The 16,360-nt window shown below is 45.5% G+C and overlaps 1 protein-coding gene across 3 annotated transcripts in view; it reads right to left on the bottom strand.

Annotated features, from left to right (window-relative positions):
• ntrk3b (neurotrophic tyrosine kinase, receptor, type 3b) overlaps positions 1-16,360 on the bottom strand; it is a 291,634-nt gene that overhangs the window by 261,332 nt on the left and 13,942 nt on the right. For 2 of the 3 annotated variants that reach the window (XM_054770393.1, XM_054770395.1), the window contains exon 1: positions 3,812-4,427. In XM_054770393.1, the coding sequence (XP_054626368.1) occupies positions 3,812-4,062 (251 nt within the window). In that variant the 5' untranslated portion in view covers positions 4,063-4,427. Of the gene's footprint in view, positions 1-3,811; positions 4,428-16,360 lie in introns of those variants that run through there. The other variant, XM_054770394.1, reaches the window with a different exon arrangement.

Genomic DNA, 16,360 nt, shown 5'->3' with positions numbered 1-16,360 from the left:
TGACGGAACCTCAAAAGCTTTGTCATGAGCATGGCCTACTCCGCTGCTACACCGATGTGAGTTTGAACGCAAATCAGTAAACACCCAACGAGCAGTCAGTTATCGTTTGAAAAGTCACTTCTGAAAATGCACTTTTCCTTTAAAGGGCCCCCAAAAGGTGGTTCCCGCTTTATAAGAATAGCAGCAACAAACTAAAAACAAAGAAGCAATTTAGCTTGATGATCAGAACAAGCATCAGCGGGAGAGGTGCTAATTGGAAAGTGCAAAAACAAACAACCTGTCTGACACTTCAGCTTCCCTCTGAAAATTGCGCTTTTGCTTTTTTTTTCCTTCAAGTGCAACATCAAGGCCTTCTCTCCTCCTCCACGTCCCACCACAAATGAAAAAGTCATGATCAGAACAGGCGCTCTTCTTTTGGTCGGTCCACTCCTTGTTCATCTGGTGTTCTCTCTCTCGTCAGGAGGCAAATAGGTGGCTTGTTAGCGAAAACGCCGCACGCAGAACGACCCGTCCTCGAATCAGGCAGAGCGCCGCGCGCCAAAGTGTGCATGCTGATGACGGCCACGGCGCTCATCGACGAGGCAATGAGCATTGTGTCTCTCCGCGTGAATTAGGGATGAGCACGGGAGGAAACGACCTCGGTCGATCATCGCGAGCGTTAACGATCCGCTATGAATTATTTTACAAGCCCGTACGTATCAATTTTACATGGCGCGTACACTTCAGAGAGCGTGTTTTTCCACAATGAAACCTCGACTCCATAAAGTAATCACAGTGGAACTTGTGCAATTTCAAATTTAACCACCGGTTTCTAAAGCCACAAAACTCTTTTGGATGAAAGGATCAGTTTCTTTCTGATGCGAAAAAGCGTCCCAGTCTTGACTCCACTGTATAGAGTTGTTTATAAGGAAGGACCTGAGGTTCAGAGCTAAACCTGCCAATCAAAAGGCAAGTCAATAACTCAACAACGCACATGCTACCTCCTGGTTTACAACGACCAGCATGTGGTAACAAAACGGCTACTAGCATGCTAATTTCACCAGCCCGAGGAACCTCACTCCAGTCACTTGCGTTAGTTACATAATAATGTCATGTTTTAGTCCTTCGATTTCCACAAGACAACCAATACAAACATGGACATGCGCAGTCGTATGCTTAAAAGTGGCTTTAAGAAAGCATTTATGCATTTGTAGGTAAGCTAATTCGCTAATTTTACCAGCCTAGGGAAGCAACACTACACTACAGACACATCAAAGGCACCTAACTTGTTTCAATTTCAGCGTGTTTGCTGAAATCAAACACATCGTTTGATCATAAGAATAAAACCATCAATGTCCAACCACAAGAAGATCGTGCAAGTTTGAATGCTGAGCTAATGTGCTCATTTTGCCAGCCTGTGGAACTGCGCTCCATTCGCGTTCTAGCAGCGTGTTTGCGGAAGGATTACAGTCAAATGGAGTTCAAAAGAAAAGTTCAGCCAGCTCGGCGGGGCTGACTTGGTTATGTCATGTCATGTGATGTCATGACTTCAAGATCGGAAACATCCACAGCGCTCAGCTTAAAAGTCATGCAATGATGCAATTTTACTTTGTTTTAAATTAAAAATCAAGTTTGAAAAATGAAAACAATAATAATAATCATTTTAAAAACATAAGAAGTTCCCGAGTGTTCTGCTTAAAAGTGTCACAATGGTGCCATTTCAAGATTTTTGTAAAAATAATATTTTTTTTAAATAAAAAATTATATTTAAAAAATAAATTGTAAAAACACAAAAACGAAGGTCAACCAGCTTAATGACATCGCACATCCATTACTTCAAGAGCAGCCAGTGTGAGACATAACTGGACATCGCTTGGAAGTGAAACCATGCAATCACACATTCACTTAAAAACATGTCAAACTAATGTTTGTTTCAAAAAACATAAAACGTGCTCGAGTGTTATGCTTAAAATGACACAATGATGCAATTACATATATATTTTTATTAAATTTAAAAAATATATATATTATAAATATACATATATTTTTTATTTAAAAAATATAAAAAATGAATAAATAAATTTTAAAAAAAACACAAAAACAAATGTCAGTCAGCTTGTTGGTTAATTACGTCACGTTACTTCAAGACAAAGCAACTACACCACATCATTGCAAAACAGCAGCCTTACGCTTAAAAGTGCCACAAGGATGCAATTATATATTTATTTTTTTATTTTATTTATTTTATTTTATTTTTTTTCTGAAGTGATGCAATTAGAAAAGATCAGCCACATTCACGTTTTTGTGGCAGCCGGCCTACGGAACCACACTCCATTCACTTTCTACTCGTCTGATTAGCAGCCAAATGGTTGCCAAATCAAATCAAGCGCTGCAGTCGTTGTGTTGTCGTTTCGGGTCGGGCCTGAATGAAAGACACCTTCTGATAAGTCACCTGCATGGCACAAACTTGCTGAGTTAGCAATCGTAAAGCGTTTTCACGTCGCAAGCTGGTCTGTACGCCAGCCAGCTAAGGCGCTAACTTCACAAGCCGGTGGAACCACACTCCATTCACGTCAGCAAATAAGCTGTTGGACCTGCATCCACCCCGCCCCTCATAACCACCTCTGACCATCAGACGACACAATCACACGTCGTTAACGTAAAGAAAAAGGGATTTATTTTTATACTTGAAAGCACGTAGGGCATGAAGTGATGTATTTATTTTTAAAAAGGACCTAAATGAATCATTTGTCTTTTTTGCCGCAGGTCAGCATCCTCGCTAGGAGCAGAAAACAAGAAAACAAGACGGCCGCTGGAGCCCGGCCATGAAATGCACCATTAGCCTGGCGCGAGTCAATCGGATTAGGACTTCCACTTAAAACACACACACACACAAAAAGAAACACTAATGAGTACACGACTTTTTTCTCTTTTTTTCCCTTAAAACTTCTTATTTTTTTCATGTCAGCAGGGAGGACACGGGGGGGGGGGGGGGGGGGGGGATGGACGATGCTAACAGGTTGCTGCACAATGAATAAGTCATTAGGTGGTATCGGCTTGCCTTTTTTAAGGCTCTTAAATCTGCAGCCTCTTGACTAAAAAAAGGGGGGGGGGTGATGGAGAGGATGTGCATGTGGGTGCAGGCTACCCTCTAGCGGCGTGGGAGGACGATGGAGCAAAGAAGTTGTCCACGTATGAATAGACTGTACAAGTCAATGTAGTGTATGCGTGTGAATACGAGCAGGGGGTGACACTTTCTAAGCAAATTAGACTAGTTATGCATTTATTTGGACTTTTTGGGGCTGTTTTGGTCCGGATGGATGAAGGCTTTAAGGGGGGCAGGTTTCAAGCACACGCACACGCGCACACACGCACACACAAAGGCAGCAAAGCATATTTGCGCACAGAAACAACAAGTGCCTCTTTTGTTTGTTTGTTTTTTTTAACACAAAACACATCTGGCTCAAGTTTGTGTGTGTGGGTGGCGGGTGGGGGGGCGGGGGGGGTCCCCATGATGGACGGGAGGGGGGTGTAACTGGTTGACCTCACTGCGCCATTTATTTCTGTTCCATTTGGCGCAATCTGTCGGAGCAGTTGGACGCGCGCTCGGATGCTGATGAGAGGCGCAGCATCCAAGCTGGAGGAGGAGGATGATGGTGATGATGATGATGATGAGGCCTGCAGAGGTGCAACTTTAGGGACAAGCACCCCCTGCCCACGCACGTACACATGCACCCATTTATGGATCGCTGTTGTGCACAAAAGTGTCTGAAGCGCGCAAGTCCTGCGCCAAGGAGCAGCAAAAAAGGGAAAGAAAAACGGGTCTACTCACATGGACGTGATGTTCTTGAACAGGTCCGCTATGTCCACGCCGGTGCCGTTGCCGTTGCCGCCGGTGTCCTGCACGGCGAGCAGCGGGAAGAACCTGCCGCTGTCCGACTTATTGCAATAGATCTCGGTCTGCGAGCAGCTGCAGGTCGGCGGGCAGTCCAGCATGGAGCTCAGGTGGTCCCGGAAAAGGAGGCTGAGCAGGAAGAAAACCCTCCACCGGCAAATCCGCATCGAGTCAAGCCATAGATCCATGTCTGCTCCTGCTGCAGGAGGAGAAGATCCTGAAGGTCCTTTCTTTCCGAGAGGATGAGGAGGAGGCGGAGGAGGAGGAGGAGGAGGGTGGTGCGTGTGAACAGAGGATGCTCTGTGTAGTGTCCTTGCACCCCCTCACAAACAAGGCAGGCTAATAAAAAAAGAACAAACCGCACTCACACAGAAAAGAAAAATAAAAAAAATAAAAAAGCCCGAGCATCAAGTGTAAGAAAGCTCCCGTGGGTGGCAAACGTGCATGGTGGCTCCAGGACTGGACTGCATGCGAAGCCGTGCTCTCCTCTGCTCTCCTCGGCGGGCTGGAGCAGGACGACTGGAGCTCTGGATGGACGGATGGACGGATGGATGGATGATGGAGAGAGAGAGAGAGAGAGAGAGAGAGAGAGAGAGAGAGAGAGAGAGACGACGCACCGAATGAGAAGTTGGGGCGTCAAGTCCCTCCCACCGGCTGCTGTCATTCTGACACCTGCAGAAGCTGCATGCAGTCAAGTGTGATTACAGCTACACGCACGGAGGGACCGCTGCTGTGCACACAAACACGCGCTCACGCACGCACGCACACACACACGGATTGCTCACAACAAAAGCGATGCATCGTCGACACGATTTCAATCATCGCATCCGGTCTTCTCGACATAAAAGCAAGGAGACGAAGAAGAATTGCGCTGCTGGAGCTGCGCGCCGCACCAGAAGCTGCAATTCGAGCAGAAAAACGTGGATGGAACACACGACGTTAGTGTCCCCCCCCAAATCATCTGTTCCAGGGTCAAACCGCTGCCTTTATTAAGTGTACCGTACATCTGTAACGTTCTGAACTGTCCTACAAGTGTAAAAAGAAGTTCAGCAGTGTGACTAATAAAAATGCATAAAATACCACTTCCAAAAATGACACGATGAGCTAAATTTCCTTCATCTATTCGGAAAGCGGCGATAAAACGCAGCGTTTGCGTGACTGCAGCCACGCTTTTCTTGCTTCCGCAAACATGAAGAAGAATCGCGCCGCTGGAGCTGCACGCCACACGAGAAGCCGCAAGTGAACGTTTTGCAACGTCATGCTAGTTTAGCCTCTTCGCTGAAGAGAAACGGAATGATGAACGTCACGGCAGACTGACGGCCTGTTGGCAGAGTTTCACTTTAAGATGTGTAGTGAAGCCTGCTTCGTTACAAAGCCAAGGGCTTGAATTACAAATCCGAATAGCAAGAAAGTCGTCCCAATCCTGGCTAACTCGCACACAATTACCTGGACATACAAAAACATGTTTTTAAGATGTGTAGTGAAGCCTGCTTTTATAGCATCTAGCTAGGGGCCGGTCAGAGGCGGTATCATGTCCTCGGGGACGGAGACTTATCCTTCATGACGCGAGTTCCAAAACGAGCGTTTGAGCAACGATCCATTTTTCTTCTGTTTGGTACTTATAAAAAATATTCAATATTTGTCATAAAAAATAAATAAATAAAGGCAATTTGACATTTTTAAATATTTCATTTTTTATTAGAAATGTAATTTGACGTTTGTTTTTATTTGATTTTATTTTTCTTGACTTGAAGATGTACTTAAATCTGTTAAAAATAGCTACAGCCAATGCAAAAACAGCTCAGTAAAATATGGATTGCTTGTTTATGAACGTAACAATAATAATATGAAATATCTATTTTGATGTATTTTTTCATGTTTATCATATTTTAAGATGTGTAGCGAAGCCTTTCCTTTGTGTTTTTGACAGAGGGCGTGCGCACTCACAGGGAGGGCTCATCTCGCGAGGCTGCATCACAGTTTGCATCACGTCAAAACTTCAAAAAGCGTTTGGGAGACCATCCATTTTTCTTCCGTTTGGTCAATTTGGAAACAAATATCCAACATTTGGCATTTGAAAAAATAAAAGCATATTTAATGTTTGGCTAAAAAGGTAATTTGACGTTTTAACATTTTTTTTCTACTTCCGGGTGCATTTTTAAATGTACGTTAAAATGAGTTACATCCAGCACAATGAAATATTTAGGAATATTTACGAATACAACATAACAGTAATAATGTCAAATGCTTTGTATTATTCATTTGTTATTATCATTCATTTCAGATGTGTAGCGAAGCCTTTTTTGTGGTCGGCATCATGTCGAAAAGCCGCAACTCCAAAAGAGAGCGCCTGAGCAAGAGGGGGAGATGATTCCTATTTTTCATGTTTGGTACTCATAAACAAAAATTCCGTATTTGGCATTCAAAAGAACAAAAACACAAAAACATTTCAGATTTTGTTAGAAAGAAAAAAAAATAGTTACTTCACGAAGCATTTTAAATATACATAAAACATATTAATACAATGTAATAATAATCCAAATATTTTTTATTCATTTTTAAATTTCATTATAATTTAAGATGTGTAGCAAAGCCTCTCGTCGAAAAGCCTCACCTTCAGAAGTGAGCATTTGAGCGCCTCTTCTCTCAAAAACGGAGCGAGCAAGTGAGGGAAACGACAGTCGTGGCGCTCACAGGGACGCGTCATTAAAAAGTTACTTTCGCATAAGAAAAATCCCCCCCCCCAAAAAACAGTTGAGTGCGAATCGACAGCACCTCTTGGACTGCCGCAGCTCGTGGTTGAAATGTCGATTGCGCCTTTCGTGACAATAATTCATAAAAAGAACGGTCCCGAAAAATGTTGTCGATAACGTCGATTATCGGCGATAATTTGTAACTTCGCTATCGTGACAGGCCAAGCGCCTCTGCTGGTTGTAGCCAAGTACTGAGCGCCATTTTCCCAAATGTGTTAGAGAAGAAGATCCTGGAAGCCAACAAGGACAGAACGTTGTGCGTGCGTGTGGTAATAATCTGGGTGTTAAAGTCGGAAGTGGAGGATTACGAGTGTCTGATGAGGCGATTGAGGAGGAAGCATGACGGGCGGTTTGGCTCAGAAATGTGATTATGAAGGCAGCTTTGCCTATCTTGCATCAGATTAAAGCGCATTGTTATTTACCGTGCGACGGCATTGTCTTAACACCTCGTCTTAACGCGTTGCCTTCCGGCGCTTCCCAGCAGACGCGGCGTAAAGTTGGGAAAACAGCGCGGCGGCTGGAGCGCCACTTCCTGCTGAGCGGCTAATAAAAGTGGAGCCAGTAAAATTTGAATGCCGGTAAAATATGAAAGGCTTGCAGGAGGGAGACGAGGATACCTGAGCCAAGCATCCACTCAGCGGATGACATGTTTGACTTTATTATTGACTTTATCATTTGACACCTTCTCCGTTAACCCACACTTTCACGCCGCCGGCGGGAGCAAACAACTCGTAAACGGTTAAGTTTGCCCAGCAAGGTCGCATGTCGTCGGGACACGTCCTAAAACACGTGTCCCCCCAAATCAACGAAAATTGGACACGTTTCCGCAGCATCCGGCATAAAGTACCTTGCAATTACATTCACTAATAACGCTACTTCATTAAGTAGCTTCAAACCAATGCTAATCTTCCTCATTAGCGAGACAGAGCATCCAACAATAATTCACAATAAATAATCAGCCTTCATTACGCAACAGCTGCTTTAAAGTGGCCCGCTCTTGTTACTTAATTTCTACCACAAAAAACAAGAAAAACATTGCCTTAATTGCGCAAACTCAACACAAAACATCACTTAGCGCCTTGGATGGCAATTAGCAACATGCTAACCAACGGGTCGAGGTCCCGTAAAGCCAACATTAGCCATCTACCCTCACGTTTTTTTTTAAAGAGTAGAGAGAAGCATCATGCGATTGTGCTTTGGACTGCAAATAAACATTCCGCACGAGTGATTTGAGTCATGAAATTAACTTTTAAACTCAATTTTTGCGATTTTGTGCTTGAGCGTGCCTAAAACAAGTCTGCAAAAAAACAGAAATGGGTCTAAAAACAACATAAAACATCAGTTAGCGCCCTGGATAGTAATTAGCAACATGCTAGGTAGCAGACTGAGGCCCCGGAAAGCCAACATTAGGCATCTACCCTGCACAGGCTAACATTTTTGGAATAAACGTTCCACACGACCGACTTGAGTCATGAAATTTACTTTTGAACTTGATTCATGCAATTTTGTGCTTGAGTGTGCCTAAAATGGGTCTAAAAACAATACCAAATTCAGTAGCAATTAGTAACATGCTAGCTAGCATGCCGAGGCACCAGTTTGCCAACATTAGCCATCTACACTGCACATGCTAACATTTTAGAGAAACAAAGGAGAGAAGGATCACACTATTGTGTTTTTTTACTGTAAATAAACATTCAGTACAACTATTTTTAGACATTAAATAAACTGTAAAACTTGATTTATGCAATTCTGTACTTGAGGGTGCCTAAAATTAGTATAAGACAGTACCAAAACTCAGCACAAGACATCAGTGTAGCAATTAGCAACATGCTAGTTAGCAATGAGGCCTCAGAAAGCCAACATTAGCCATCTATTAGCCATCAAGCTAATGTTTTAGAGAAACAAGGGAGGGAACACAACAGTCGGCATGGCTGATTTGAGTTCTGAAATTAACTTTTGAACTCAATGTCTGCAATTTTATGCCTTAAACAAGTCTAAAAATACCAAACTCTTCATTAGCCGTTAGCCATCTACCCCTCACAAATACATTTGACAAACAGCACTTGCTATCTAGGCTGCACATGCTAACACTGTTGACAAACATTTGAGATAATAATGAGATAATAATAAGATAATAATGGGTCTAGACCAGGGGTGTCAAACTCATTTTCATTGAGGGCCACATCGCAGTTACGGCTGCCCTCAGAGGGCCACTTGTATTATATATGAATATAAATATGAATATAACCTCATGGTATTATTACACAATAGCCCATGCATGTGATTATTATATTTGTACTAACAAATTAAGGGATAACTTGCCTTGAAATGAGAAGTGAGGTGAGGATGTCCTGGTGACAAGCAGACATTCAAGTATTTCTTTTTGAAAAACGCGTGGAATATCTTCCTGCATGATTAGATCATACTGACGTGTAGAAGAACTGCATGCAGTACAATTTTTCTGTCAAAATGACGGATCAAATGCATTTAGAAGGACAAAGGTGAAGTGCGTTATTGACATGCATTATTCCCGAGGTTTCGCGGGCCGCATAAAATGATGTGGCGGCCACATCTGGCCCCCGGGCCTTGTGTTTGACACCTGTGGTCTAGACAAACAACACCAAATTTAACACCAGACATCAGTTAGCACGCTGGTTAGCAACTAGCAACATGCTAGCCAGCAGACTGCTGACATTTGCTATCTTTGCTGTGTAAGCTAACATTGTTGACAAACATTTGATGAAACAATCACGCAACCGTGCTTTTTACTGTGAATGAGCGCTCGGCACAACTGATTTCAGTCCTGAAATGAACATTTGGAGTTGATTCATGCATTCATTTATTATTTTTCATCAAAATACTGTAGTTGTGGTGCCAAAATGCTGCGTTGCTGCTGGATGTTTAGAGTATGCAAGTGATGCTGTAAGTTTGTTTTCTTTTCCAAAAGGGGAGGGTCAAAGACAACAATGGACGACGCAAGTGCAGAGAACAAGAGACAGATGGACGCCGCCTTGAGTTCTGTCCATGGCGGCGATCATATCACTGACGACTGCAATGAAGGAAGACGCGTTTGGCTTAAAGGTACAGTATAAACACACATGCTACTTCGCTGTTACGCAGGAAAGAAAGGACAAGAAGAAGGACGTTGTCAAAGTTGCCACAGAACAGAGTAAGTCATGCCTTGTTCAATAATGGCTGCTAAACACCATTCCATGATAGCGACAAGGCTGTAAAACATCATACATCTTATATAAACATCTTTTCACAGCCATATGTATGTTTACTGTGGGGGGGGCAGCTGAGACGCGATGAAATACAACATAAAAAAGAGTCCTTTACGCTCATTAAAACGCGATTAAAAACAGCAATTGAAGGCTAAGCAGCTCCAGAGTAATTTGCACTCACCAGTCTGTGTTTTGAAGGCGACCAATCTTCATCTCCACGTCTTAACGTTCTGCAAGTAATCCGTTTTCTCTCCAAATGTTTCTCCCTTCTTTTGTCCTCGAAAACTGTTGACACTTGGCTGCAATCACCGTAAACATCCTCCGTCTCGTACGCCGCTGTGTTTGTTTACCTGAGTGACGCTGCTCCGATTGCGTCACTTCTGGAAATAAGACTGAACAGTGAGAGCTAGCTAGCTAGCTAGACCCTCTAATGGGCTTTGGAAATGCCAGCAACGCTCTTTTTGAGCTCGTGATGAACTTCCATCTCCAGCGGAATGTGGCGGAGCACCGCCGGCGCTCTGTCGGGCGAGTCTCTGAGTGTGGGAGGTCTGTCACCCGTCACCACTGCTCGCTGTGGGAAGGCCAACCTCCTATTCAAACGTCTCCCATCAGATCTTCACCAGCTCGTGGGGAGGGGTCACGCCACAGGGGTCCTCGCCAGAAGAGCAGGAAGCTGCTGAAGGCTAATTAGCAGGAAGTGTCTTCAAACAGACTTCGGAAGATGACGTGGCCTCGGATGCGGCACACTGGAGAAAACAGGCACGGATCAACTGGAGCTTCCCCCAGCACGCTGCCTCTTTGCTGGGGTGTTCACAGAGGGGGCACGCTGCCTCAGAGGGGGCACGCTTGCTTTTTGCTCGTCTTCAACATTCATGCAGATGCGGTGTTGGAAAGTCAAAGTAGAGTGGGCCCTAATCTGGCCAAGCACACTCCAACCCCGCCAGTGAACGCCGTTGGGCGTACTTGCACTAGGCTGGGGGTGCCCCAGAAACGCCCATCCAGTGTAGGTTGGGGTGAACATATTTTCCATCCATCTTCTAAGCAGCCTAAGCAGGAAGCCCAGACTTGCCCCTCCCTTCCTGCAACTTCGTCCGGCTCCCAGGCCGGTTGAGAGACAGAGTCTCTCCAACGTGTCCTGGGTCTTCCCTGAGGTCGGATGTGCCCTGAACACCTCCCCAGGGAAGCATCCCGACCAGACGCCCGAGCCACGTCATCTGCCTCCTCTCACTGTGAAGGAGCAGTGCTTCTACTCCAAGTTTCTCCCGGATGACGGCACTTCTCACCTTCTCTCAAAGGGGGAGCCCAGCCACCCTACGGAGAAGCCATTTTGGCCGCTTGTACCCGCCATCTTGTCCTTTTGGTCACGACCCAAAGCTCATAAGCATAGGTGAGGGTAGGAACATAGATGGGGGGGTAAATTGAGAGTCAGCTCCCCAATCCGCCCGTCCATCTCGCGTTCCATCCTTCCCCGACGTACTTCAACTCCTCCACTCGGGACAGGAGCTCACCCCCGACCCGGAGACAGCACTCCACCCTTTTCCGGGCGAGAACCGTGGACTCGGACTTGGGGGTGCTGGTTCTCCAGTCCGATCGTTCAGCAACAAAGTGATGCTAAATGTTCATTTCTCCATTTCATTTGTTGTTTATACGTAGTTTGCACCTGCTGACCGTATTTTATTACCGAAAACCAGGACACTCTGCCTGGCAATGAGATACTGAAATAATATCCCAATCTACTCACGGATGCCAAGCTGACCAGCTGAAGCCACTGAGGTTTTACAGGCTAGTTTTGATAGCACGGCACGGGGCGTCCCATGTGGGCTCAGTACGAGATGGCAACCCTACGTCAAGCAGGGTTTATTGGCATATTGCCCATCACGTGTTTTTCACGGAAATCGGACGAGAAATTGGAGCATCCCCACTTTTCGTACAATATTGCACTTCGCAAACCAGTCCGTTTGCCCTGTCCTGTATCGGCGGGCGCCCAAACAAAGCAGCCCGCCATGCGTGCATGTTTGATTGAGTGACAGTGGAAGTTGCATTTGCGCTGATTCGGCATTGTTTTCTGCGTGCAAAAGGATCATTATTCTCTATAAGATGTATTTTTTGGTCATATTTCCGGGTGTCCGGGTATGATTTCCTCTGGGAAAACTTGAGTTGTACCAAACTCCCGCACAGCTCGGAGCAAACGTGCTGGACTTTGGACGTGAAGTAAGTGGGATTGGCCCGGCGTGCGTTCCTCAAGTACGTTTCGTTCAAGTCACGTTTTTTAAAACTGTTCAATCACGTTTGAGCGCATTGAGCGCAACGTCAGTAAAAAGACACCCATCCAGTAGGAAAGGATACAGCTAGCAAGCATGTGTTAGAGGAGTCGTCATGCTAACATTGCCATCCAGAAAGAGAGCCCACCGGGGGGGGACAGAAAGCCCCTCATGCAGCAAATCCAGAGCTAACATGACTCACAGGCTCCTGGAGTGATGAAGGAGCCGCTGGTGTCCTAAACATCGCATTCCTCACCTTCGCAGTCATCAAAGTCCTGCCAGCAGCTGCTTATGTACGAGGTCGCCCCCTGTGGGCGCCCGCTGATGGACACGCCTCACATTTCACCTCACATTACTTTATGACAGTAAAGTAATCGCTCGTTCATCAGACCCCACTGTGATAAGTGAACTTCCACAAACTAGTCTTCCTTATTTAAAAATGGAATGTTTTCATAATTAGAGTATGGGAAGTCTGCTTACGACCTCCTGAAGTCCCCGCTAGTCACCTTTACGACCCAATATGGGGGACATAATAAGGGAAAATAAGCTATTTAAGACATAAAGCAGACTAGTGCGCCCGTGTGTTGCTAGAAATGTGTTCCCAGGGGGAGCACAGGAAGTGAAGTCGGGGATTCAGACTGGAGTTTCGGCTCGGCGCGTGTTACGGCTGCAACGGTAGCCCGTGTTTTTATTTTTACTGCTTGTAACTTAGACCATTCCAACCTGCAGTAGAGGCCTGCTGTCCAATGTTTGTGCACGATTTTGTCTTTGGGCGTGAACCACGATGGCTGCGTAAGTCAACCAAGCCCAGATACAACAGTTTGCACGCTAACCAAGCGGGCGAACGCAAGCGTGCGTTAACGAGGTATAGTGAAATCAAATGGGCCCTGGAAGCCATCCCTGAGGAACACCATCAGAGAGCACATGACAAGTTTGAGGTCCAGGCAGACGAGGTACAATCAGTATTTGTTAAGAACACGTCCCACTTCTTCAGCGACATTCATGCCATCTTCGAGACTTCAACACAAGGTCAACACAAGAACCCTGCTGGTTTTGAAGGTCATGTGACCAAAGATGGCCGAGATAGCTAAGGAGGTCCAATTGGATTTGGAGCCTGGTTTCTTTTTAGTGTTGCTCTGAAATGAAATGTATTCCCACTCCGTTTCTCAGCACCGAGACCATCGCATCTTCTCTGTCAGATGAGAGAAAGCGGGCCTGTTACGTCAGAAACGTGGACATGTGACCCGACATGTGAACCGTAAATGAAATTTGAAGATGCTGCACGGCGGCCGCATGATGGACATTTGTGATGAAGAGGAGGAAGAGGACGTAAACACTCTTTCTGCTCCCGTCGTACATGAGCTGAAGTCCAAGTGGCCTTTTATTGTGGCCAGCCCAAGGCACAGCAGTGCAATATTCACGCTGTGTCATCAGCTACGTGCGAGGTAGGTGGACCATCTCCAACACACTGAACAGCACCTGATGCCTTCCTCAGTGTGGCGCAATGAATGAAAAGCACTTGATGTGATGCGACTGTGCTGCAGCCAAGCAGAAGTGAATGAAACACATCCTGCCCCCCCCCCCCCCCCCCCCCCCCAACCCTCCCTCCAGCTCCTATAGTGCAATATAGGGTTAGCCATGCTGGAGCTGTTTGCACATGCTGCTCCATTAGTCAAGGTGTATTACGCCTTGTCATCCGGCTGACGCGAGGCGAACACCCCGCAGCGTCTTCTTGCGGGTGGGGGGGGTGTAATCCCCAAGCTGGGACCACCAGGATCACGCGTCACGTTATTATTTTGCCGTCATTCTCTTTTTTTCCCCTGTTGTTGTAAAGGTGTGAAGCACGCTAACCAGCCCGCTTGCATCCTGGCGCTGGCGCTGGGGTACCACAGGTGAGGGTACATGAGCGCACATTCCAAATCCAGGCTGAGAAACTGAAGGACGGGCAGTGAAATGAATTTGAAGCAAAGCTTGATGATGAATCCACGCTTAACCACAGGCAGGCAGGACAACCACGACGACGACGGACGGAGGGGGAAGTCGTGATGGTGAGGATGCCACAACCCACCTAGCCAACAGCAAAATAAAAGAGTAGGGGTGCACGATAATTATGGAGCCAATACGAGGGAATGAGCCTGCAAATTATTGATGATAATCGATATCATTGACAACATTTTTTGACAACATTGTTTCATTAATCATATGGTATAATAATGGGAGTATAAAGCATCAAAAGCATAAACCTTAATTTCTCAAGACTAGAATTCATATAAAATCCAATAAAAGATAATATTGAAAAAAAAATGGGTGTGCAAAAATACTTTTAGGGTCAGACTAATCACATGGTTATGTACAGTACTTGCCCAAAGTTTGGACACACAAAACGCAACCCAATGGTTCAACCCCATTAAAGGGAAGTAATTCCACTAGGTGAGAGGCAAGCAAGGCGCTGGCGTTTCAGGCAAGCCTGTGGAGTGAAAACCATTTCAGGTGACGACCTTGTGAAGCTCCTTGAGGGAACACCAAGCAAAGGGTGGCTACTTTAAATCCATCCATCCATTTTCTATACCGCTTCTTCCTCATTAGGGTGACTTCGGGCAACAGGCGGGGTACACCCTGGACTGGTCGCCAGCCAGTATAGACAATACTGGCATACTGGCATATAGACAAACAACCATTCACACTCACATTCATACCTATGGGCAATTTAGAGTCACCAATTAACCTCACCTGCATGTTTTTGGAATGTGGGAGGAAGCCGGAGTACCCGGAGGAAACCCACGCGCACACGGGGAGAACATACAAACTCCACACAGAAATGCCCAGGGGAGAATCGAACCCAGGTCTTCCCGATCTCCAGGCTGTTATTGTGTTGGCCAACGTGCTAACCACTAGACCACCGTGCGGCCGGCTACTTTAAATGTAAGACATATTTAGTTATTTCATACTTTTTTGTTAAGTACATCCTTCCACGTGTCTTCATTCATAGTTTTGATGCCTTCAGTGAGAATCTGCAATCTAAACAGTCATGAAAATAAAGAAAACGTGGTGTGTCCAAAGGTCTGTACTGTATCAGCTGATGGTTTGATTTAGAATATTTTGCTTTTTTTTAAGCTAACTCTCTTCAACACAATGCTACTTTATTGACGGTCCCTAGTATAAACAACCAGAAGTGACACTTCCCGTGCGAGCGCCCCGCACCATGAGAGAGCAGTCCGGGCACAGTGAGGGGAAAATATACCGCTGTTGCTATGGAGCCGAATATTCGACTGGCAACATTAAATTAACAGTAATTTGTACAGGTGGGGGAGCTCTGCAGCTTTTTTTCCCTTCTCTTGCCTGCTCGCTTAGCTACCCCCCTCCCTAGCTAGTGAGCATGCTAGCTCAGTCTGTGTTTCTCTTGGCTTCCAAAAGTGTTCCAAAAGCCGACCCCCGTGCCGCATGGGGGATGTCGCAACTTGTAAGCAAGCATTCATTTTGTATGCTAGTTGTGCCAAATGCTCCACAATGAGGGAGAAAAAAAAATCCAACACACAAAAACCTAATCAGCCACCTGAAACGCCAGCGCCGCGGCGTGTGAAAAGAGCAAAATGTTTACCAGAGACCTCCTTGGCATCATGCCGGCTGCTCGGGGGCTGTGCCCGAATACAGTGCACCTTGCTGGACCACAGCAGGTGGCTCCTCCCCCTCTATACTCTGGTTCTCCTGATAGTGGTGATGTCATGATATTTCATTAGCACTAATCAATCAAATCCTAATTTGTTCCAGTCCTTCGTACCTCCAGGTGTGCACAAACTACTCTTACATCTAAATTTTAGCAAAGGTATCGTATGGGTCTTAGCAAACACAAAGTTTTCAATTTGAAAAAAAAAGATATGGTGCATCTCTAATGACGAGTAAACATTGTCTGACTCAACTACACCGAGAGGACTCGTGCTACGCAATCCTCATTCCAAGGGAAGCCCTTTCACACAGTCCTGAAAGTGTGACTCGTACAATAAGACTAATATATAAATAGTCATATTTCAAGGAAAAGTGTTCTTTCTGCAAAAAAAAGGTCACATTTGAAGGTGGCGTCACATCGAGATTGCCGCCAGAGGACCGTTAGGATGTCGTCGAACTTGAAATGATGCAAACCCCTCAATTTAGCGCATAACTGCCACAAAAAAACAGAGCACGTACACTCCAATTTGTGCATTTGAAGCTTGAGAGCCTTAGTGTGTAATCTACCTTCAAATGCAGCCTCCC

The sequence above is a fragment of the Dunckerocampus dactyliophorus genome, chromosome 3 (assembly GCF_027744805.1).
Source record: "Dunckerocampus dactyliophorus isolate RoL2022-P2 chromosome 3, RoL_Ddac_1.1, whole genome shotgun sequence".
In the NCBI taxonomy this organism is placed as follows: Eukaryota; Metazoa; Chordata; class Actinopteri; order Syngnathiformes; family Syngnathidae; genus Dunckerocampus; species Dunckerocampus dactyliophorus.
Note: the sequence above shows the minus strand (reverse complement) of the source record. Positions and strands in the feature narration are given on the sequence as shown.